General features: G+C 41.0%; 1 protein-coding gene across 2 annotated transcripts in view; it reads right to left on the bottom strand.

Annotated features, from left to right (window-relative positions):
• Positions 1 to 26,479, bottom strand: part of DPP6 (dipeptidyl peptidase like 6) — a 1,508,982-nt gene that overhangs the window by 63,130 nt on the left and 1,419,373 nt on the right. For both annotated transcript variants that reach the window (XM_082258743.1, XM_082258744.1), the window contains exons 14-17: positions 22,630 to 22,721; positions 16,604 to 16,651; positions 11,153 to 11,271; positions 5,241 to 5,288 (exon numbers count right to left, since the gene is read on the bottom strand). In XM_082258743.1, the coding sequence (XP_082114869.1) occupies positions 5,241 to 5,288; positions 11,153 to 11,271; positions 16,604 to 16,651; positions 22,630 to 22,721 (307 nt within the window). The remainder of the gene's footprint in view (positions 1 to 5,240; positions 5,289 to 11,152; positions 11,272 to 16,603; positions 16,652 to 22,629; positions 22,722 to 26,479) is intronic.

The raw sequence follows: 26,479 nt of genomic DNA on the forward strand, positions 1-26,479 counted from the left end.
AGACTTGGTGGGATGGCCAGTAGGTGGATTTGGTGGGACAGCCAGTGGAAGGGCCTTGAGGAATGTTTGTGGTCAGCCCGGGGGGGCCCAGACCGAAAGCTGTGTAGGGGGACCCAACATTTCTAATGGCTGCTCTGCTCGTCAGCCATAATGCAGTATTTTCCACACTCACACAATCGGACTGCTGAGAATATAGCCAGAGAACATTTGATTTTGCTCCATTCACACAGAATAAATGAATATGCAGCTTCAATAGATGAACAGCTATGCAAATTTTGTTTCACCAAACTGCTTAAAGTACAACTAAACACAAACTGTTTATTTTTACATTGTCTTTGCTATTTCTCTATGTGGATGATGGCACTGTAATTATTTTATTACCGGTAAACAAAAACATCCAAATACATTTTTCCTAATCGATATACAGCTGTCACATGACCCAGATCTTTCCCAGCCTGTCTGCAGGGAAACATAAGCAGGAGGAGCTGCTAGTCCTCTGCTGCTGGTCACATTTTAAAAAAAAAGCATTTGGAATACAAAGTAAAAATAAATAATTTATGTTAAAATACTGTTTAAAATTGTCACACAAATATATATTTGAAAACAAATCTTTATTATTTTTCTGGCAATAGCAAGGTGTGGGTGGCTTTCTGCCAGTCACAGGCTGTGTCACGCCTCTCCAGCCTGTGTCTTAGAATAACAGGGAGGTGAAGCCTCTATCAATCTACATGTAATATTCCATCCTCATTGTGTTTAGCTGGTTAGTGGGCATGGAGAAGGAGGGTGGGAGTGGGCTGCCATTTATAACTGTGTATACGCCCACATGTGACTCTATAGTCACATGGGCTGCTCAGATGTGATAGGGAGGAAATGCTCAGCATGAAAGCTCACTGAAAACTGAGCATGTGCAGAGTTGCCACCACAGATGCAAAATCTAACTGAATTGGGGTCGATAAAGAGAGCAGCAGGATCAGCCAGGTTTTTTGCAGACTACAAAAAACAAATCTCTTAGTGACTGGGTGAGTATGAAAACCAGAGCATTTATTGAGAGTTTATGATGTGGGTTTAGTGATGCTGTAAGCACCTCTGGAAGTGTTTTAGTCTTTCCCAACCTTTGTCAGAGTCACTTTTGCTGGACAGCTTGAGCTGCATTTAAACACGGAGAAAATTATATTTGAAATAATGGAAGGATTTATATGCTGAAAAATGCTATCATTACAAGTGTCAACCACATGCAGTTATCAAAATACATTATTTATTGAAGTAGTCCTCCTTTAAAGTGTTTTTTTCTTGTTCAAATGTTTTTGCCACAGTAGAAAAATTACAGCATCTCCAATAAGTGTAATGACCAAAGAAATTGTTATACACAAAAGTATGAGGACTATACTTATAATAGTACATGGTTGCATAAAAAAAAGTACAGCACATAAACAGAATATTCATTTTTGGGAAGGGGTTATGGAATGGTGGGGGGAGACCCATGGGGTATAGACATGGGGTATAGACATGTATGCATCATGATAGGAGGAGAAACAGGAGACTCCAATGGCATAGAATCAAAGCTCAAGCAGGGATTCATCAAAACCAAATGGGGAGGAAATCAGCAACCCAAGGTCACCATAGCTTAGTAAAAGCAGAGACTCTGTCTTGTAGGATGGCTAATATCTTACTATGGATCATGGCCTACATGACCTTGTTCTTCGGTTCAATGAAGCATATCCTCTGAGTTTTCCAGGCCTTTGTTTAAAATGTTTTTTAAGGAGAATTGAAACAGTGGCTAAGTGGTTAGCACTTCCGCATAGCAGCACTAGGGTTGTCAGTTTGAATCCCAACCATGGCACTACCTGCATGGAGTTTGCATGTTCTCCCTGTGCCAGCATAGGTTTCCTCCCACACTCCAAAGACATGCTGGTAGGTTAATTGGCACCTGACTAATATGGCCCTAATATGTAAATATGTGAATTAGGGACCTTAGATTGTAAGCTCCTTGAGGGAAGGACTGCACAGTGGTTATCACTTCCACCTAGCATCACCAGGGTTGTTGGTTCAAATCCAAACCATGACACTACCTGCCTGGAGTCTGCATGTTCTTGCTGTGCCTGTATGGGGTTACTCCAGTTTCCTCCCACACTCCAAAGACATACTAATACGTTAATTGGCTCCTGACTAAATAGGCCCTAGTATGTGTATGTGAATTAGGGACCTTCGATTTTAAGCTTCCTGAGGACTGGGACTAAAGTGAATGTACAATATACTTTGTAAAGCGCTGCATAGCTGTAATTTTAATAACTTTTTGCCCTGACATGAATCACAGAGATTGACATCAGCTCTTTGATATATCATAATTTGGAACTGTAACTGCAACTTTTACCAGCACCATCTGCTGGTGTGATCTGGTACTAAGGTGCAATTATTAAATACAGTTGTTTTCTAAGGGGTTAACTGGCTTTGAAAATAATTTTTCCACTTTATTTAAAATTGTCAAAGTTAAAAAAATAATAATAATTACCTTTTTTTTTTTTTAAGTGAGGTAGTTTCTTTTTTAGTTGCAGATGACTGAACAAATTAACTATTATGGGCTATTATGGGTTACTGCGATTCACACATTGTTGAAGCATCGTTTTTACTTAACACAAGGAAATTATATTGGCTGATTCAAATGCTGAATAATTTAGAAAACGCTCAAAAAATTTTAGATTTTAATAAGTAATGATCTCTCCTGATCTATGAGAATATGTAAAGGAATGCATAAAGCAATTATGCATTATTTGAAATCACCTGCTATATTTTTCTGAACATCTTTATGAGTCCAGCACAAGTAAAGTAACAGAAATAAGTTATTCTATTTGTAAGAACAAACACATAAAGATTTTATATGCTGGCAATGGAAGAGTAGTAAATGTATGCATTTGTATTTATTAATGTGACCATGCAATAAAACAGAAACATTTTACACACAGCTATTGCTGTAGTGCTGTACTGCTAAGTGACAATATTTAAATGATGCTCTGTAAAAGAAATGGTTTACGTTTTGGAAGCGACATGTCTACTCCAATGTTTATAAGCTGGATACACCTATAAAACTTACAGAGTTTTGTTGCAGCTAAGTGAGTTTTGAACTATAAGTAATGACAGAAAGATGACCAAGGAAGGCATCATAAAGCGATTCAATTAGGTTTAGACATGGGTGTGCTCCGCCCTGTTCAGTAGGGGATCCAGAGAAGAAAGGGAGGGGTGCCCGTACTGTTTTTTGTTTCTGCATTTTGACAGCAGACTGTGGCAGACCAGTTATCCATCTTTCGCTGCCAGTGTAACTGATGGCTATGCCAGATGTGTCACACGTAAGCCCAGAAAAACAGGAGTAGAAGACCATCCCAGTCTGTGTTTCATCAGTCTATGAGAGGGGCTGGAGTCATTTCTCTAATTGAGCTAGTTGTGAAAAATGTATTTTTTAACATAGTGGGTATCCTGCACAGCCTAAAACTGGTCATACACTAGTAGATTTTTGAACGAACGTTCGCACAAATATTTGTACAAAAATTCTCAGTACTTTTGATGGCTTGATGAAAATACTCCAAAATTTTGTTTGCTTTTAACATTCAATTGTAGGATGAACATACCGTATTTATCGGCGTATAACACGCACTTTTTCCTCCTAAAAATGGAGGGCAAAACACCAGTGCGTGTTATACGCCGATCTAGTAAAATAAAAACAGTCCGGTCAGCGCTGAGAGGCAGAGGAGGGGGGCGGGCCGGGCCGAGTATAAGGAAGGACGAGCGGTATCTGTCATAGGAAGTCCCGCCTCCTATGATAGACAGCCCAGTGGTCCAATGCAGGGACGCAGGACATGTGACGTCTATCATAGGTAGACACTGGGACTTCTGATGACAGCGGACGCTCGTCCTCGCTTCCCCTCGGTCTGGCCCGCCCCCCTCCTCTGCTTCTCAGTGCTGCCTGGACCGTTTTTAAAATACCGGTATATCGCTGCAAGTACGGTACATGGCTAAATTCTTAATAGCTTTTATTTTATGGACTTCTTCCATGAGTTCTTGTTCCAATAATTGCACAGAAGTGTATTGATTTTTAGATATTGGTTATACTATTGTCCTAGCAGTCATTTATTAATTGTCATCGGCACCTCTAGCACAGTGTGCCTGGTTAAATATTAATGAATGAAGAGTATTCGAGGTTTCCTGTATATGCTTTATATCTGTATTGTATATCATCGTACTTCAGCTTGTTCCTTTACAGTGATTGTAAAGTCATTTATATATACCATATAAAACACTGTGCTGATGAGGCTGCATTCAGGGGCACTGGTAAGTCTGCATTTGACTAAAAAAAAAAAGTTCTGAGTTCAATGCTGTTTATTTCAAATGTAAGCTTTTTTCCTAAAACTTCCCTCCTAAATTTGAAGTGCGTGTTATACGCCGGTGCGTGTTATATGCCGATAAATACGGTAATTTCCCAAACGAAAATCACATACGTAGAAAAAAAGAATTACACCCTCCTCCTTTGAATTTTCTCATCACTATGGCCAAAAACAAACACTGACTTGATGCCACTAATGATTACAAAATAGCATGAACCATCCTAAAATGAAAAATTTCAAACAAAATTCCGCTAGTGTATAGCTAGCTTAATCCTAAAATATGCAAATAATCTTCTCATCAAGCAAAGATGGATGAAGAGGAGATCAATTTATTAGTTGCTGCTAAATGGTTGGTGAGCCCTGTGGGGCATGGTGGGACTTTTACCCTTAGACAGGTTAGGAGGGCCCATTAAATTGGAATTAAACCTCCTATAAAAAAAATAAAGGACTTCACAGCTTCTCTTGTAAAATTTGATGACTACTTGTTTCTACAGCCTTAGAGGTCAATGAGAGCTCGTATTAGAATTTACATACTGCTTGTAAGGAATATGTATGTAATTTGAATGTTCATTGCCTGGCAACAATTTTAATTTAGAGGATTGTAAAGTGTTTCAGTGTTTTTTTTAGAAATACATCTATTGCCTTGATGTACATAATCTCTCAACATGCTTTAAAAACCTTTAAAAACCTTTGCCCTATGTACGGTCAGCAATTATTTGATTTTTACTTACATGGAGCAGCAATGTTGCTTTGCAGTGTAATATAACAGTTGTGCTTTACGACTCATATATTAGGAAACAAGGAAAAATGTAAAACACACAAACTAAAAAGCAGTTGGCGAAAATGAAATATTATATTTCTGCTTACTTTGGTTGTCAGTTGTGTTATGTATAGTTACTGTAGGAATCCTCGGACCTATAAAACAGAGTGATATTAATTATATGATATAATCAAATCGAAAAAAGAATATATTTTATTTCAGTGTAATAAAAAACTGAACCCCAAGCAAGCGGCTATATAGAAAGATGAAATTTATGTTCTGGTACATCTTAAAGATTATACAGGGATCCTTTCCTCAATCTCAACAGCTGAATAGAGTGGTGCAGGATTAAAGGAAAGCTATGTAATGCTGGGGAGCAGGCTTTAAAGCACACTTGTTACACTGCCCTATGTGGGCAAAGCATAGATCTGATCTAATACAGGCTTGTCATAAGAGAAACATCCAGGCCACATTTTTCCCTCCTCCTGAAATTCATGGTTCTCAGGCTATCTGGCCTCTGGTTTTATCAAATGTTACTGCAATGTACATAATGCGCTGTGATGCCATTTGTTTTTAAAAGCACCCTAATTTGATGCACTTTCAATACAGGTGTGTTGCAGAACACCACAATGCATGATAACAGATTACCTAGTGCATTATATTGTATTAAAGAACATTTCTTATCCAGTTTTCCTTCCTTTGTGATGTGTTGGCAGTAGGGATGAGCTCGGGTTGGCCTGAACCTCAACCGAACCTTTGGGAGGCTGTGATATGATTGCATCCCCACTGGCCCAATTAGCTGTGGTTGGAGCATTCCTTGCCCCATAATCGGCATTCCTTGCCTCATAGCTGCATATACACAAAGGGCAAGAATGTTTGTGACTTAATTGACTTCATATGGCCATGTTTGGGCCATGTCATTGACCTAATATGGCCATGTGACCATACTGGGTCAATGAAATCATGAGCATCCATACTCATTTGGCAACGTGCAGCTGAGGGAGGCATGGACGCAGCTGATTAGGATGAAAAGGATGCAACCGTGTGGCAGCTTCCCATGGGTTCTACCAAACTGGGTTGGGACTGAGTTCAGACTGAAGATAGCTCATCCTTGGTTGACAGCTTATTCAGATGAACTGACTGCCTGAATGCAATAGTCAATGTAAATAATAACACGTGTGAGGGCTTGTTTGCACCATGTCTAATTATTTTCTATGTGCCCTGTTCACACTATACGTGTGTGGTGGTGTGCAGAAAAGTGCAACCCAATGGAAATGGTGTGAACAAGCTCTTGATATGTGTTCAGTTCTGCAACGCATCGCAGACATCTGACATCTTGCTTCACTAAACCTTTACCAATAAATATTGTATAGACCTATAAAGTATTGTAGTCAAAGGCAGCCAAGGAACTGGCATTCTCTGAAGGAAGTCAGCGATGACTTCAGTATTTCTCCAAATACAGGTATATACAGGTAAATTGTAATCCCTGAATGAATTATATCTTTCTACGTGTTCCCCTTATCCTGTTCATTATACTTTTCTATTTTCCAGCAGTTCATTTGTGTCTTACAAAGCTAAACATTTACATACACAATGCAGACTGAAAACAAACCCCAGTATCTCTCAGACAAATGCAAAGGCAACATAAAAGATAAAAGGGCTCAAAGCGAACACTCTGCAGAATATCGTTCACATGACACCTCCTCGATACTCTCCCGGGTTTATGCAGCTGATAATTTTACACCACAAGCAAAACTGCCAGTGTGTAAACAAAAGAAATTCAGATGTTTGGTGCCCACATCCATAGAGTGCCGCGTACACATTGATGAATGATTTAAAAGAGCAGCTGGCAGCAATGTGAACGAAGAGGAAAGAAAGAGCCCTGCACAACGGAGATAATTGGCGAGCACGCTATCTATTTGCCGATTGCAGATCTCTTTATTTGTGGTCTTATGAATTATTTATATGTGATACATGAAGTTCTTATACTGAAGATATTATCATACAAATCAAATGGAAAACATTATTTTTACACAGCTTATGTTCTATTTTTTCCCCATTTTATCCAGTGACAACAATCTGAACTGTTTCACGCAGATAGCGAAGGTCCCTTTTCTCCATGGGAGAGCAGAGTGGTAGGTAGATGCCGGGAGATTGTGACTTTCTATGAGCAAACTGTTTACATCTTTCAATCTAGTCAAGAAATCTAAAATGATGACACACACGTTGCAGACATGCAAACTTCCTAAACACGCCAAAATACTTAAACCAAAGCGATGCGATAGAAATTTGCTAAGACTTATTGGGGTGGGTTTACTAAAGGCAAATAAACTGTGCACTTTGTAAATGCAGCTGCATTCATTTTCCTTAGTAAATGTAAATATGGCAAAGCTTCACTTTGTAAATAAAACCCAATCAGGTGCAAGGAAAATAAAAAACAGCATCTTTGCTTCCACATGATTGGACGATGGAAATCAGCAGACCTTCACCACATTTATTAAAGCGGTAGTATCCCGCTTTTTTCCACTTTTAACTACAGGTAAGCCTATAATAAGGCTTACCTGTAGGTACAATTAATATTTCCTAAACCGGCACGGTTTAGGAGATATTTGCACTGCATGCAGCCGCTCACGCGAGTGGCGCGTGTGCTCTGATGGTCCGGCGGACCTTCAGCTTTCCTTGCCGGGAGCTTGCCGGAAAATGACTCCCGCGCACATGCGCGGGAGTGAAGTCATCGCGGCTCCGGCCAATCACAGCGCCGGAGCCGCCGAACCCAGAAGAGACGCCGAGGGATCATGTCAGCTCCCACATCAGTGTCCGGGGGTCCGTGTCGGGGCTTCGTTCTAAGGTAAGTAATTCATAATGAGCTAGTATTTTTTTTTTTTTTTTTAGGTTTACAACCTCTAGCTCTAGGGAAAAGGAGTGCTACTGCACTTGCAGATTGCACAGTTTATTCGCCTTTAGTAATCCCACCCCATTATATCTCAAAAAAGAAAACAAATAAACTGTCCTACTCAGCTCTTGAAGCTAATATGTAATCAAACTGAATACACTTTTCTATAAATTTGTGCATTTCTGGTTAAAGCTAAACTCCAGGCTGGAGGAAAAACACTAATTAATACAGTTATTCATTTATTAAAAAGTAATAAAATGTATTGAAATAAACTTCAGACAGTTAGCTATATACTCCGCTGATATACATATAAGGTTGCTGTTTTATCTGCCAGATTTATATTTCTGTTCATCCACTCCTGAGATATACACAGCTCTGCCAGACAGCATAGCCAGTTAGGTGACCTGATTTTTCTCTACTGCAGTTAGAGACAGTGGGCTTGATTTATTTCAGGGCCGATTCACACTGGTCCGACAAGCGCTCCGACTTCGGGAGCACACGTCGAATGGCATGTCAAAATCAATGATTCCCTATGAGAGCCGTCTTAACTGGTTCGACTTGTGTCGGTATGACTTTGAAAAAGGCTCCTGCACTACTTTGGCCCGACTTGGGCAAAATTTCAGCCCATAGATCTGAATGGAAGTCGCATCCAAGTCAGATCACCACTTTAACTGATCCGACTTGTGGCATGCAACTTGTGCTCTCAGAAGTGTATGCAATATTAGCAATGTAAAATCCCCCCAAAAAACAAGGCGGGGTCCCCCTCCAAATCCATACTAGGCCCTTAGGGTCTGGTATGGATCTTGAGGGGGAACCCCACACCAAAATTAAAAAAAACAAAAAATGCTGTGGGCCCCCCCCCCTCTCCAAGACCATTCCAGACCCTTCAGTCTGGTATTGATTTTCAGGGGATGCCCAATGCCAAAATAAAAAAGATGGCTTGGTGTCCCCCCCCCCCCCCCCAAAATCCATATAAGACCATTATCCGAGCATGCAGCCTAGCAGGTCAGGAAAGGGGAAGGACAAGCATGTCCCTCTCTCCTGAACCATACTAGGCCACATGCCCTCAAAAGGGGGAAGTGGGTACTTTGGGGCAGGGAGGCATCTGCACTCCCCATATCAAAGCACCTTGTCCCCATGTTGATGGGGCCAAGGGTCTTTTCCCCACAACCGTGGCCGTTGGTTGTGGGGGTCTGTGGGCAGGGGGCTTATCAGAATCTGGAAGCCCTCTTTAAGAAAGGAGACCCCCAGATCTTGCCCCCCCATGTGAATGAGTATGGGGTACATTGTACCCCTTTTCATTCACCCCCAAAAAGCAGTGTGGTGTAAATAAAAACATGACATGGTTTTTGGCAAGTCCTTTACGTAAAAAGAATAATGTAGCCCGTTGTAGCTCCAACGTTAATCACAATGTCTTCCTCCATCGCCGCCGTCGCTGCCGCCCCACTGAAAAAAAAAAAGCTCCTCCTCCGACAGCTCCCGCCATTCTGTTAGCTCCGGTGTGTGACAGTTCTTATATAGCTATGGGCGTGGCCATTAGTGATGTCACCTGGAGACCCCCCCCCCCTTGTGACGACATGATGGGTCAGTGTTACCGAGTTACATTACTGCATGGCCACGCTCCATAGCTATATAAGAACTGTCAGACACAGGAGCTGACAGAATGGCGGGAGCCAGCATCGGAGGAGGAGCTTTTTTTTCAGCGGGTCGGCGAGGGCAGAGGAAGACATCATGATTGACATTGGATGTACATCAGGGGACATTAATAATTTTGAATAAAGGACGTCAAAAATGGTCTCATGTTTCTATTACACTATGCCTCAACTGGAAAGTGCAAAATCTGGCACAGCTGTGCATGGTAGCCAATCAGCTTCTAACTTTGGCTTGTTCTATTAAGCTTTGTCAAAAAAAAAAAAAAAAACCCTGGAAGCTGATTGGTTTCTGTGCAGAGCTGTACCAGATTTTTCACTCTCTAGTTTTAATAAATCAACACCACAGTCACCTTGCTCATTCACTACAAAATGACAGTGTCTGTGTAAGGAGCTCTCCACCCCCTTACTTTCCTGGGGCTTTTCCGCCACTCCTTCCTCTCTGTTGCAGCTGTAAAATCATGCTGGAACTAAAAAAGATGTTAGCTTAAGTGGTGATGTCACTCCATGTGACAGTGTTTAGGTTTAGTGATTGGCTGCTAGACCCATCTTCTGTTGCACAGTAGGCGGTCACATGCCCCCCCCCCCCTATGCCTGGAGGAACTGGGTATTTTGGAAGAAGGGATGGGGAAGCCCTGCCAAGGTGAGTATAGAGATTGGGGAGGAAACGAATGGGCAAAGTGTAATTTTCTCTGTAACAAACAGAGCTTGATTACCACCTTTGGTTGAACACTGAAGTCGCAGCACGAGATGAGGTCATCTCTCTGTTCTCTCCTCCTGTCACCAGCAGCACACCTGATTGGTCAAAGATGCTGCCCCCCCCCCCCCTCTCCTCTTTAAAGTCTAAGCAGTATAGAGAGATTACAAGTGACTAAAATCAAGGTACCTACCCTACCTAGATAAGTCAATGTTCCTAATTTTTAGGAACACTATGTGGCTGTTGCCGAAATCATAATTCCTAATTACGAATACATACAGCTTCAAATCCCAATAGGTTGTCCGCACACATTTCAACATTATAGCCAGCCCGTTATCAGTAAGTGATCAGGGCATTGATGTTGTTCACGGGATCACTGCAAGATGAAAATGGGGGAACACACAGAGGATTGCAATTTGCTCACAAAAGAACACATTTGTTACATTTTTTAAAACAAACACAATAAGTAATACAAGAGTTCCCTAACTTTCTGATTTTACTGGGTCATTGAAAACTAAGCAGTCTTCTATTGCAATTACCTTTCGCAGTAAGGGGCATAAAATCCTTTTTATAATATCAGCAGCAAAGAATGAGTAGCCCCATTTTGAGTGCCTTATTTAAATATGTTTACTGGTTCTTTAATAATAAAATAAAATGGCCCATATTCTTGCTTTAATGTGCTTTTACTCGCATTACCTTTTTATTGCTCAGCACTTGATCATGTATAGCGCCATGTATCATTTCAGAAGACAAGTTAACGGATTGTACCGGCTATATTACCTTCACATTTCAGTAAGAAGTACTCCAGAGTGTGACTGAAGGAAGCACTGACATAAGTACAGTTTTCAATCAGTAGGCACGAGATGCATTGCCTGTTGAAGCTCCCATTGGTGTTCGTGCTGCAAGGAAAATATAATTAGTAAAGTATATCTCTTGTACAGTACATTTCCCCTTTCACAGTCCAGTTCTCAGCTGTCGTAGCTGTACTTTGAATTTATGATCATTAAAATGCTCACCATTATGTAGCAAAGCACCTGATTAGTGCATTGTTACCCTTCATCATAAAATCAGTAAAAATGTATGCAGATCATCCCAAGGTTGTTTAACCCCCAGCTTACATCATCCCAGAGATATGTACAATACAGGCAGTCCCCGAGTTACAAACATCAACCTACATATGACTTGTACTTAAGAACAGAGGCAGCATAACATCACGCTGGTCCTGGAAACCGCCAGGTGGCCATCTTGCTGCTCACGGCATGCTGCCACCTACAGTCCAGCAGACCTGTCAGCAATCTCCAATCACTGCACGGCCAGTTAACTCTTCTCTATGCTATCCAAAGCTAAAAAATAATTTTTTGGCTGGAGTTACACCTAAAAAATGCACCAAAAAAATGTACCTGTTTCAACTTACATACAAATTCAGCTTGAGAACAAATCTACAGAACCTATCTTGTTCATAACTTGGGGACTGCCTGTATATCATATGTCTTGCCCATCCTTGTTTAACTTGTTTTATCCCTTTGGGGATCTTTTGCATTTGCAGCCAAGCCAGAAAGAGGTCCCTGGAAGCAATGAGGGCAGATTGATATGGCCAATATAAAGTTGGCCAAGATGAAGTTGGCTCCGTATGCCCATTTAAGGTACACTATATTACCAAAAGTATTGCGGCGTCTGCCTTTACATCCAAATGAACTTTAATGGCAACCCAGTCTTGGCCCGTAGGGTTCAATATTGAGTTGTCCCATCCTTGGCAGCTATAACAGCTTTAACTCTTCTGGGAAGGCTGTCCACAAGGTTTAGGAGTGTGTCTATGGGAATTTTGACCATTCTTCCAGAAGTGCATTTTTGAGATCAGGCACTGATGTTAAAGAAAATGCCTGGCTCACAGTTTACACTCTAATTCATCCGAAAGCTGTTCTATCGAGTTGAAGCCAGGACTCTGTGCAGGCCAGTTAAGTTCCTCCACCCCAAACTCGCTCATCCATGTCTTTATGGACCTTGCTTAGTGCACTGGTCCAAATCATTTGGTGGAGGTGGGATTATGGTGTGGGGTTGTTTCTCAGGGGTTGGGCTTGGCCCTTTAGTTCAAGTGAAGGGAACTCTTAGCATACCAAGAAATTTTGGAAAATTTCATGCTCCCAACTTTGTGGTAACAGTTTGGGGATGGCCCCTTGCTGTTCCAACATGAATGCACACCAGTGCACAAAGTAAGGTCCATAAAGACATGGATGAGTGAGTTTGAGTGGAGGAACTTGACTGGTCTGCACCTAAACCGATAGAACACCTTTGTGATAAATTAGAGTATAGGCTGCGAGCCAGGCATTCTCTCCAACATCAGTGCCTGACCTCACAAATGTGCTTCTGGAAGAATGTTCAAACATTCTTATAGACACACTCCTAAACCTTGTGGACAGCCTTCCCAGAAGAGTTTAACTGTTATAGCTGCAAAGGGTGAGCAAACTCAATAATGAACCCTACGAACTAAGACTGCGATGCCATTAAAGTTCATGTGCGTGTAAAGTTAGGCGGCCTAATACTTTTGGTAATATAGTGTAAGTGGTTTGTTAGATTAGGTATTTTAAATTATAGTTAGCCTTTAGGCCCCCTTTGGCACACCCAAAACTTGGCAAAACCCAACTGACAAAATAAATAGACATTAAACAAGATCTTTGACCATTAGCGGTGTAATTCCCACTTCCTTCATGCTTGTGCCCTGAGGAGGTCATTGTAATCTATCTGCCAGTTAAAAGCTTCCTCCAGTCAAAAGGTTTGGTTGAAAACTGGCAGGCTAAATCACATACAAAGTCTAAAGGCCCGTACACACGTACCGATTGTCGGCCGTAAAGATTCGGCCGACGACCGATCGGCCAATTGTAGGCTTGTTAGTATGATGCTTCCGACAGCCAACAGCGCATTTTCGGCCGAACAGAATTTGTCGTGCAAGCATTAAAATTTTTGTTGGCCAACACCAGAACGGCCGATTGTTCGCCAGTCAGTACAGATTTCGGCCGAGAGACAGCAGATTTGCAAGACTGGGCATGCTCAGAAAAGAAAAAAGACAAGGAAAGTCAACCATCACATGACATCACTTCTGCAGTCGGCTGTTGTTGGCCAACAAAATTCGTGTGCAGTCTTTTGCACTTTTCAACAGACAAGACAGCTCTCGGACAAATGACGGCCGATCGTTCGGCCGACGATCGGTACGTGTGTACGGGGCTTTATACTATGTATCAGAGGTTATAGGAAACAAAGTCTTATGACTGTACTGCATTTCTTTGATTATTATAAGTTATAGGGAGTCCAACTGTGGGACTGTGTCATAAGATAAAGGGGAATGAGATCCACTAAGTAATTAGTCACTCTGCGGAACACTACGGTGATAGAAAACAGCTTAATTAAAAAATTCTAATTAGGATAAAATGCAAGAGCATACAATTGCCTTCACCATACCTAAATTAAAATGATGTAAACGTCCCCCCACTCTTCTCAAACGAAACCACTGTTCTGCCAAGTGGACTGATTATATCTTCACTCTCACAGCTAATACATCGGAAGATGGACTCTGTGACAGAAATGCTCAATAGGCTATAATCATTGGTCCCTTGTCTGTGTTGATGGAATGGTTGCGTGTTTGTGGTATTGCATGTGCAGCTGCAAATCCCCCTTGGCTTTTTGACAACGTTGTCATCATTTTAATTTAGGTATGATGAAGGCAATTGTATGCTCTTGCATTTTATTCTAATTGGTATCTTTCAATAAAGCTGTTTTCTATCACTGTAGTGTTCTGCAGAGTGACTTACTTAGTGGATCTCTTTCTCCTTTATCTTATGTTTATCATAGTCACGCAGACTGCACCACACACTATACCTTACGGTAGTGGTGAATGGTGGACACAGCTGTGACAGAACTCTTTCTAATTGTCTGTCAGATTTTACCTTTAGGCTTGTGGTTGGTTAGCTAGTTAATTCCTTATATGTGGGATTGTGTCAACCTTGGCTGTCTGCTAAGTGGCAGTGGCCCCTATGTAGCCAAAACCATGGGGCCCCCTCTGCGGGTTTCTGGCAGTTTCTTATGGGTATGCTCTAGTGGGATAACATTGAACTAAGTAGTAATGACCATCATTACTGTACATTACAGGTAAGTGAGTTGCACCAAAATTCTTCAAAAACTGACAAGCTGAAAGAAGATGAGCATTTAAGAGACAAACTGTAATGTGAGCCTGATGTCAATGGTTTATGTACTTTAAGTTATTATTTGTTACATTACATTAATACAGCATTTTTTCTACAGAGTCTTTAATGTAAAGTTTTCATTTCTTTACCTGCTTCCGGACCGCCCCACATACATATACTGTGCCAGGGCAGCCCTTCAGCGGGAAATCACATACCTGTACATCATTTCGATTCCTGGGTCTGGGGCGCGCGAGCGCACCCACCACGGACCGCTCCCACTTTGATTGGACAAAGCGGGAGCCAATCAGCGGGTCCGGGGGTGTATGGTTTGTACAATATGTATAGTTTTTACCTTGGCTGGGTAATTCAGTATACATGTTGGCAAATCTATTGATCAACTTGTGTACAACCAGTCTGTTGGGTTTTTCCCAAATGATCAGTGCCGCCAGCTACAGCCAGTAACACTGATCTATTTATTCTGCCGGCGGGGAAGGTTTTCCACCGGCAGAATACAATAGCACAGCAGGAGGATTCCTCCATCCACACCAAATGTGTGGATGAGGGAATCAGCCCATATTTTTTTTCGTTCAAGCCACTGGTTGAACGAAAACAAATTAATCTTGTAAGTCTTGAAGTGTATGTAAATTCTAAAAGTTAACTTCTTTTTTAATCACTTTTAATGTTTTATTTTGTTATCATTTTTTTTTTTAACTAAACGTTTAACAATAATGTAACTTCTTATGAAAATATTTTGGTGGGAGTTTGATGAAGGTACAGTTTTAAAAGAGTCGGGATGTGTCACATCTGTGGGTTAAACCTAAAAGTACAGTCTTTTGTTGGGATTCATTTAACATTGGGGTTTAGTATCTTATTTTTATCACTGAAAGTGTTTTGTTATATGTGTTCATTAGGTGCAAAATAAATGCTTGTTGATCCTACCAGAGATAATAAAAGCTGATACTCCACTCTTATCAGTTAACATTTTCCCAGGACTCCCTATGGACAAGAGAACACCCCCTATGTTATGGAGCTAAAGAGAAGGAGATGTGTACTGTAGTCCTAACACACTTGCGGTCTCAGAATGATAGTGATGTTCCCTTCACAGATACAATACAGATAGTGAGTGTTGTCACCCTAGGACAGGAAATGTGTTTTACAATCAGCATCACCAAATGAAAACAAAGGAAAAAATACCATAAAAAACGATTAATCTGTAAAATATTACATTATTGTTCTTGGGTTTACATAAACTTTAGGCATATATTCAGCAGCAGTAACAATGGAAGTATGCACAGGACACAACACCTCTTTCTGACAGGTACTAAACAGCTTCATATACCTCAGACATCGAAATCAATAAGCTGTTAAAAAGCAAACCTTCCATTCCTTAATCCTAACTTAAAGCCACTCAGTACACGTATGATGTTCCACATTGCATTATAGTGGGTTGATGGCAGATTGCCTATAAACATTTGTATCAATGGCAATAGTGTGCAAAAGCAAACAAATTAAAGTGGTTGTAAAGGCAAAAAGTTTTTATACCTCAATACATTCTCTGCATTAGGGTAAAAAAAACCTTCTGTGTGCAGCTCCCCTCACAGCCCCCTCTTTTACTTACCTGAGCCCTGTCTTGATCAAATGCTGTGCCTGAGAGAGGTGGGTCTCTCCACTCTCTCCCTTCTCACTGGACATGGAGGCAGCAGCAGGAGCCATTGGCTTTTGCTGCTGTCAATCACAGCCAGTGGGTAGAGAGCAGGGGGCAGGGCTGAGCAGCTCTCTGCATGTCAATGGACACACAGAGTGCAACTCTGGATCCAGCCTGCATGAGTACCCCCACAGCAAGCGGCTTGCTATGGAGGGACTTAGCAGGGGGGAAAAGCCAGGAGCACCAGTGGAGGACACAGAATAGGAAGATCAGGGCTGCCCTGTGTAAAATAATTGCACAGAGCAGGTAAGTATACATGTTTGTTATAAAAAAAAAAAAAAACAATACATTTACAATCACTTTAAACCTAAACACTACAGTAGACAGTGTACATCGTCAAGGCTTGTTTACCTGTATAAGTGTCTCCTTGTTGGGCCATCTTCCGTGCTGAGGAAGTAGCTATATAAAATTAAGAATACATATTAGAAAGGGAATAGTGAATTTAATTTTAGACCTCATATACAAAGCAGCAGCAGGTAGCTGAATGCAATGAGAGAAACATTAAAGGCAGCATTGCTGAAGAGGAAACCACAGTGACTTTGAACTATGTTCAATTACACCCCAAGTCCCAAATGATAAATCCAGTCTTCCTAAGATATTGTACGCTTTTCATGTAAAATATCTTAAAAGATGATTGCCTAATGCAACATGGCAAACATCTCCCCTGTTTCTTTTATATATTTTGTGGGCTGTATTAACTGCTGATTAGATGTGTATGCCATATTTCCAGCCTAGAAATGAGTCCATGGACAAATTCGATCAATAGTTAGTGGCCTTTTGACAATCCTATTATTAAAGCCTAATTCCAGATGTGATATTAATTGCATAGTTGCAGTGGTCTAGCTTGACATTAGGTAAATATACATATCTCATACCCGAGGGACTACCGATGAAGCTAACAAATACTGTAGTAGCTGGCACTACTTTAATGTTAGGGGGGAATGGAGTGGGGTGGCGTGGGGTGGGCAGGGCTGACAACACTGCTTGGGATTTCAGTGCAGTGGGTGCAATGATGTCTGCTTGCTACAGATGTTAGGATCTGACTACATTTCAGAATCATAGCAGAATCAATAGGTATTTTGTAGAACTTTTAGACCCCGTTCACACTGGGGCGACTTGTCAGGAGACCTGGTCGCCTGGCAAGTCGCCGTGGCTCGCCTGCCATAGATTAGCACAGGACCCGTTCTAATAGGAGCGACACAAGTCGCTCCGACTTAGAAAAAGGGTCCTGTACTACTTTGGGGCGACCTGCATTGACTTCAATGATATGAAGTCCGTGCATGCCGCTCCGAGGTCGCGGTGCGAGCTGTGCACCGCAATTTCACAGGTCGCCCCAGCAAGTCGGGTCGCGCCTATGTGAACCGACTCTTAAAGAGACAAAAAATGAGAAAATGTATTGGAGAACTGTGCTAAATATGTTGTACTTCGTATCCAGGCCAATTCTGACACTTCGTTCCTATATGTAAAAATCTACTTTTTTTTGCTAGAAAAGGACTTAGAGCCCCCAAACATTATATATATATATATATATATATATATATATATATAAAAGATAAAATAGCAATTTTTTTATGTCACACGGTATTTGTGCAGCGGTTTTTAAACGCAATTTTTTTTGAAAACATATACATTTTAATGAATAGAAAAAAAACAAAACACAATAGTTACCCCAATTTTTTTTTTTTTTGTTTAATGTGAAAGATGATGTGTTATGCCAAGTAAATAGATACCTAACATGTCATGCTTTAAAACTGGGTTTACCCATGGAATGGTGGCAAACTACAGTGCTTAAAATTCTCCATAGGCTTCACTTTAAATGCCTTTACAGGTTACCGGTTTAGAGTTACGAAGGAGGTCTGGTGCTAGAATTTTTGCTCTCACTCTAAATTTCGTGGCGATACTTCACATATGTGTTCAGGAGTAACGTATACGTTGGCATTTGCACGTTGGTGGATGGGGTGCTTTCATTTTTTTTAATTATTATTATTTATTTTATATAAAACTTTATTTTTTTATTCTTTTTTTTCTGGCTTAACTTTATTTTTTTTTTGCTATCACAAAGGATGAACAACATCCCTTGTGGCAGCATGGGCCGTGACAGGTCCTCTTTATGGAAAGATCTGGGGTGTATTTAATGCAGCTAATCAGACACAAATTGGTCTGATCGGCTGCTTTCCTGGCTGCTAGCGGCCAGGTAAGCAAAGAAGCAGAACTGGAAGTGACAACCAATTTCACAGAGAGAGAGAAACAACGTCAGTACAGCCGATGCCTCTCCCGCGCTCTGTGATTAGACAGTAGAGCCCGAGAGAGGCCGCGGCAGCGGGGGAGGGGGGTGTTACCCCCCCTTCTGCCACCCACAGAAGTGATCAAGTGTTATTTAGCCACTTAAATCCTATCAAAGCCTATCTTGTTTAAGAGATGCAAGCTGCAGGGCTGTCATCCTTATTCCTCCTTAACTCAGGGCCGAGACAAGAGGCGGGAAGAAGGGGTGGCTGCCCTGGGCACTGTAGCATCATGTGAGGTGGGGAGGGGGGGGCACCACGAGGGGATTGGTGGGGGGTTTGTGTTGAGTGGGGGAATTTGGGGGGCAGCAAGGGGTAAGAATTGTTCTAAGGGGGGGGGGTAATGTGTGTGTGTGTGTGTGTGCTTGGAAAGGTGATTTAGGAGGATTTATGTTGGAAGGGTGGATGGAGAAAGAAGATTTGTGCTAAAAGAACCAATATGGTAGAGGGTATTTGTGCTAGGAAGGGAAATTTGAGGGGGGAGGGTTGTGCTAGTAGGGGGGGTGGAGGGATTAGTGCTGGGAGGGGGAATTTGGAGTGGGGGAGGGTGAGGATGTGTACTTGGAGGGGAAGTTTAAGGGGTAGAGGATTTGTTTTTTTTTGGGGGGGGGGGGGATTTGTGCTGGGGGGGCTTGAGGAGAGAGAGGATGTGAGCTGGGAGGGGTGATTGAGGGGCAACGATTTGTGCTAGGAGAAGCAATTTTAGCAGGGGGGCGGATTTGTCCTGGGAGGAGGGGGAATTTATTCTTGGGGGTAAGCATTAAGATTAGTGCCTCATTTTTTTTTTTTTTTTGGGGGGGGGATTTTTGCTAGCACACAATGCTCATCATACATCTTTGGGGGGCAGTTTGACATGTTCGCCCTGGGCTCTAGATGGCCTTGTCCCAGCACTGCCTTAACTGAATATCAGTTACAGTCCTGGTAAGTGTGGCATCCCAACACCTCAATGGAAGCACACTCGCTCCAGAGGTCAATGGCATACCAGTAAGTAAAGCAAACATAATAGACTCAGAGCATGCTTCACCAAAAATATATTGAAGGCAGCCCCCATAATGCCATTCTGACAAGTCCTCTATAAGGGCAAAAGTGTTTTAGATTTGCCGGTCCTTTAAAAAATAAAAGCAATTTTAGAAAATTATAGAAATTTTCAGAAATTCCCCCACACCCATCCTCTGTATCAAAAAGCAATATATTACTTGATATTTATTGTATGTGTTTATCAATGCAAATGGATGAAAAATAAAAGGGGACATATTAGTTTATTTATTTATTCTGGGGTTTTTTTTTTTTTTTTTTTTTTGCAAAAGTAAATTTATCCTTTCAAGTGTTTTTACGTACCTGTCATCATTCTTTAGTAATTGTTCTATTACGTTTCCCATTTTTTTCCCATCTAAATTAAAAGACATGTGGCTCGTGTCTTGTTTTATGAAGCGGAATAATTACAAGGTGCTAGATGACAAACTGCGACCGGAAACTCCAGCGCTGCTGCAGGTTTATCCTCACATAACAAATCTTCTCTTTTGTTAAAACTGACAAAAAAAAAAATGTATCCTGTATCCTTCCTTCCAACTGACCTACTTTTTTTGCAATAGATTTTATTTTATTTTTTAATCTCTTTGACAGCCAGAGACCTTAGAAGAAATTTCCGCAAGTAAAGGCGTGGGAAGTAAAGGATTGATGAGAAGATTCAGTCTCTTATTGAAACCTTTGTGAATTCTAAATGACTCTGCGACCCAGGAATCAAGTATCTGTGACCTAACACACAAAAACATCTCCTCCGTATCTCAGCAGGAGAACTGGCAAGGATGCCTTTTCATTATATTTCCCCAAGTCTGGCAATGACAGATCTCAGTGTGGCCGTTGAAGGAATGTGTGTCGTCATTCGTTTTCACTGAATCAAAGTGGCCAAATTATCTTTGGGAGTAGCGGCCGTATCTGACACTCCAAACTGCCCCTTTATAACAAAGCACGAGCATGGATCTTAGGGCTCTTGTTTTGTTATCTTCCAAGAGGCAGTCCAAAGGCGGCTAATGAAAAATCCAGAGCATATTATTTCATGCGTAATGATAAAGATTTTTGTAAACCACAATTTAAAGGGGCTTTAAATAATGATTAGAAAATGATTTATCTGTTGGAGTCTTATCAAGTGAACTCTGATCCTTCTGGCTTGCGGTAATTACTTTCCACCCAATATCAATGCTAAAGCACAGCAGATGAGGTTGTTTAACAATGACCCTCTCGTGTCTGAGTGTCTCAGTGTTGACATTAACAATGCAGCATGGTGGTAATTATTCAATCATCACAAGAAGGGGAAAGCGTCTCATTTTGATTGCAGATCTCAGGCTTAGGTCTGCAGAAATTTCTCAGGCCAAGAGCGGTGAAAGGGTAAAAGTCATTAATGTCTCAAGAGTGATAAACAGGGAGATATCTGCTTAACCTAGATTGCTCTTTGGATCTGTCACCAATTGGCATGGGACTTACCCAACAAGAATAGGCAACCAATATGTGGCTATTACCAGGACATCTTCTCCTATTCAGAAGAGAAAGGATTGCTCTGGACATCTCTAGATTATTCAGCAAGCTAGAAAATATTTTTCCATGACAAAGGACTGTATTTGATATTGGAAGAGCTTATTATTGCTCTCTAAACTGCCCAATCCTCACGCAATTATCCCATGTAAAAATCAGATCAGGTTTGGATAGGGCTGTTTATGGTCAGCTTAAAATAGTTGTAAACCCTTACATATATACCCAGTGAAGTGATTGGCCTCAGGCGATACACAGAGATGAACCAAATCCCCCTACATAAATTATGCCTGTTTAACCGCAGCCTTCTCTTCTCTATATCTGTGAATTATAAGTAATGTATATATTGGCTTCACCTTTATATTAATAATTTTCTTGAGTAGATGTGGGAACACAATAATTTGGCTTGCTGCCATCGGATAACACTTATCACTGAAAAACACATAAGCTAAGGGAGTGCGGGATAATACACACTGGTTTATTATCCATGAATTATAAAGCGTGTCTGAGAGTTCAGAATAAAGAGGGTGGAGAGCTGGTTGGAGGGAAGGGACATACCCCCCTTCACACAACACACAGGAACAGAGCTGAGACTGTCAATCTGCTTGAGGTCCCTCCCCTGTCACCATTTTTTTCTTGGTGTCAGGAAAACTTGTCAGAAGTGATTCATGCGGATAGCAGAGGAACAAAGCAGCAGACAGAAATGACACTTTAGTGCTCTTAATACAGACAAGTATACATTATAGAGGGATATGCTTTGTTCATATTTCATGTCTGAGGTTTACAATCACTTTAGGTTAGATAATATACATTTTTCACAAGCAGCTGGATGTTATCAGTTGGATTAATTGAAAGTGGGACTGAAGGGAAAATATAATATATATATATATATATATACACATGTATGCATTATATATATATAAAATTGATTTACAAAAAACACTAAATGTTAAATATTTCAAATGCACATTAAAACATTTGCAATTCAGATGAGCTTTTAGAAGCAGTTCTGCTTGGATTATGGATTATAAAAGAACACATTAGCAGTGATCCATGGAACCAATCAGGAGTCAGCTTTTGCAGACACTGGACTAGTAAAGTTAATTTCTAGTGGTCTGCTACTGTGTATATTATTGCAAGTCAATGTAAACATCCACTATACCTTTAACAAGGGCATAGCTGTAGCCATAGCAACCATGTGACCAAGAAACAGAGGCATAGATAAGGGGGGATATGGGGGTCAAAACCCCCGAGAGCATCCTGACTATCAGCTGTTTTAGGGCATTAGAGTTGCACAGCCCAGGCATTCTTCTGTTTCCCCGTCACTGACAGGACAGTACAGCAGATTGAGGAAACAGTAGAACTCTGATTGGCTGTACTGGCAGCCACACTTTGGCTCCACCCACAAGAAATAATCTTACTTATAACCCTACCTCATTCCAAGCAGCAAATTAAATCCTCATTACAAATAAATTGTCATATCAACACAGTTTGTAATGTATATGCCAACGTTTCAGCCTAACATTTATTTAGCCATTTGCTTTATAATGATTAATATACAGTACTTACATTTTCTGATTTTTTTCATCATATGCCAGGATCTCCGTTACATCCCAGTCTCCCGATGTTATAGACTGTAGGTTATCATTGCTGTTGTTAGCCTTTAATAGAAGAAATACAATATAGAATAGTAGAGGGCAATTCAGTATAGGTGCAAAATGTGTGTAAAATGCAACTCTAGACAAAACTTTTCTTTTTAGTTTTGAGTGGGTAAGGGTTACATCTTCTGTCATCTTTTGAATATTGTCTGTGTCCCCCACCTAGAGTAAATGCCTCCACTAACAGGGACATAGCAATATAAAGACATTTTCTAATAGAATAGGGAATCTTTAGAAACCTCGGTCAGGATTATTTTTTTGTCCATTTGTGTGATGCAGATTGCTCAGCCTGGCTGTTATTATTCATCATGTTTAGCTACCTGGGTATTGCACCACTCTGCTTCTATTTTGCACAGGTTAGCTGTCATTTTTTAAATATTGTGTACTATCTACAAACCCGATTCCAAAAAAGTTGGGACACTGTAAAAAATTGTGAATAAAAACAGAATGCAACGATGTGGAAGTTTCAAATTGCAATATTTTATTCAGAATACAACATAGATGACATATCAAATGTTTAAACTGAGAAAATGTATAATTTGAAGGGAAAAATAAATAGATTTTAAATTTTATGGCATCAACACATCTCAAAAAAGTCGGGACAAGGCCATGTTTACCACTGTGTGGCATCCCCTCTTCTTTTTATAACAGACTGCAAACATCTGGGGACTGAGGAGAGAAGTTGCTCAAGTTTAGGAATAGGAATGTTGTCCCATTCTTGTCTAATACAGGCTTCTAGTTGCTCAACTGTCTTAGGTCTTCTTTGTTGCATCTTCCTCTTTAGGATGCGCCAAATTTTTCTATGGGTGAAAGATCTGGACTGCAGGCTGGCCATTTCAGTACCCGGATCCTTCTTCTACGCTGCCATGATGTTATAGTTGATGCAGTATGTGGTCTGGCATTGTCATGTTGGAAAATGCAAGGTCTTCCCTGAAAGAGACGACGTCAGGATGGGAGCATATGTTGTTCTAGAACTTGGATATACCTTTCAGCATTGATGGTGCCTTTCCAGATGTGTAAGCTGCCCATGCCACACGCACTCATGCAACCCCATACCATCAGAGATGCAGGCTTCTGAACTGAGTGCTGAGAACAACTTGGGTTGTCCTTGTCCTCTTTAGTCCGGATGACATGGCGTCCCAGTTTTCCAAAAAGAACTTCAAATTTTGATTCGTCTGACCACAGAACAGTTTTCCACTTTGCCACAGACCATTTTAAATGAGCCTTGGCCCAGAGAAAACGCCTGAGCTTCTGGATCATGTTTAGATATGGCTTCTTTTTTGGCCTATAGAGTTTTAGCTGGCAACGGCAAATGGCATGGTGGATTGTATTCACCGACAATGTTTTCTGGAAGTATTCCTAAGCCCATGTTGTGATTTCCATTACAGTAGCATTCCTGTATGTGATGCAGTGCCTTCTAAGGGCCCGAAGATCATGGGCATCCAATATGGTTTTCCGGGCTTGACCCTTACGCACAGAGATTGTTCCAGATTCTTTGGATGATATTATACACTGTAAATGATGATAACTTCAAACTCTTTGCATTTTTTCTCTGAGAAACTCCTTTCTGATATTGCTCCACTATGTTTCGCCGCAGCATTGGGGGAAGTGGTGATCCTCTGCCCATCTTGACTTCTGAGAGACACTGCCACTTTGAGAGTCTCTTTTTATACCCAATCATGTTTCCAATTGACCGAATTAGTTGCAAATTGGTCCTCCAGCTGTTCCTTATATGTACATTTAACTTTTCCAGCGTCTTATTGCTACCTGTCCCAACTTTTTTGGAATGTGTAGCTCTCATGAAATCCAAAATGAACCAATATTTGGCATGACATTTCAAAATGTCTCACTTCCAACATTTGATATGTTATCTATATTATATTGTGAATAGAATATAGGTTTATGAGATTTGTAAATTAGTCCATTCCTTTTTACTCAAAATGTGTACATTGTCACAACTTTTTTGGAATTGGGTTTGTATTAGGCTTTGCAGTCCTTAGCACCTATTTGTTTCTGCCAGACATTAGTAGAAGGTAGAAGTTTAATTTCCTTCCTGATAGCTATTAGCCATTTTGTACCCATATTGTTGGCTTGATATTTGGATATTGGGACTTGTCATTTTTATTTCTTAACCACTTAAGCCCCAGCCCTATTTCGGACGCTTTTTGTTTACAAGTTAAAACCAGTATTTTTTCATAGAAAACTACTTAGAACCCCCAAACATTATATATATTTTTTTTAGCAAAGACTCTGGAGAATAAAATGTCGGTCATTGAAAAATTTTTTGTCACGCGGTATTTGCGCAGCAGTCTTTAAAACGCCATTTTTTTGGAAAAAATTTGAAAAATCACATTTCACTGCATATAAAAAATAATAAACAGTAAAGTTAGCCCATTTTTTTTGTATATTGTGAAAGATGATGTCACGCCGAGTAAATTGCGCCCCCCCGTGGGATGGCGACAAACTACGGTCAATAGAGATCTCAATCGGGGACGCTTTAAATTTATTTAACGGTTACCAGTTTAGAGTTAGAGTGTAGCTCTTTTTTTTAAATTATTGCCCACGCTCTGGCGATCGTGGTGATACCTCACATGTGTGGTTTGATCAGCGATTTCATTCGCGGCTGGACTTGCGTATATGGTTTTTTTTGTGCGCGAGCTAACGGTGACGGGGGCAGCTAAATTTTTTTTTTTTTCCTATTTATTTTTTCTTTTTTTTTAACTTTATTACAGGTTTTTAAAAAAAAAAATAAAAATCTGATCACTTTTATTGCTGTCACAAGCAATGTAAACATCCCTTGTGACACCAATATATAGTGACAGGTACACTTTATGGAGGGATCGAGGGTCTAAAAGACCCTAGACCCCTCCACTACACTTCCCTGTATGCAAAACGCCGAAAACGGCATTTTTGCATACAGCCGTTTTTCAAATCTGCCGCCTTTTGCAGCACAGTAACCCGGAAGTGACGTCATGGACGCCGCCTCCGGGTTACGTCATCGGAGACCCGATCGATGCCATTTCCGACATTCATCGGGACTCCATCCAGCCGGCAGAAGTGCCGGCTGGGTGCTCGGGGCTCCCGGTGGGACTGGAGCCCCGAGCAAAGCCACGGAAGGTGGCGGGAGGGGGGGACCTCCCCTCCCGCTCACCCGGGTAACGATCGAGTAGCTCCCGAGCCGCATCGGTCATTACCGACGGAAAGCCGACCGTCGGCTTCAAACCACGGTACCGGGATGGTGTCTCTAGCTAGAGGCATCATCCCGGTATAACCCCGCAAAGTTACCCGACGTATGGGTACGCTACTATGCGGTAAGTGGTTAAGATAGCATTTGTGTTTTGTGAGGGTTTTTATATTTTGTGTGGATAGGGTGTATTAAAAAAAAAAAAAAATCCAGTGAAAGTGCTTCTACATTTATTCTGTACAAATATGAAAGAAATAATTGCAGTAGGCTATTTCGATGCTGGATGAATGTTTTTCATTGATTTAAAACACAAGTAACCCATTTTGACCACTATAGGAATATTCAATAACACTTATTTCCATCTAGTGGCCAAATGCAGTATTTCATGTAGCTGGGCTTTAATGCGTCACTATAGGCAACATTTGTTTTCCATTTTGTATAGAGTGAGAAAGGGTTATAACCCCTGCCAGTTTTTTTTTTTTTTACCATCTGTGTCCCATTGGGGAGATTTCCTTTCACTTCCTGTTCTATAGCCAAAATAGGAAGTGAGAGGAAATCCCTCCAAAGTGAGAGAACC

Source organism: Pelophylax lessonae, assembly GCF_965119305.1.
Source record: "Pelophylax lessonae genome assembly, chromosome: 5".
NCBI classification, from domain to species: Eukaryota; Metazoa; Chordata; class Amphibia; order Anura; family Ranidae; genus Pelophylax; species Pelophylax lessonae.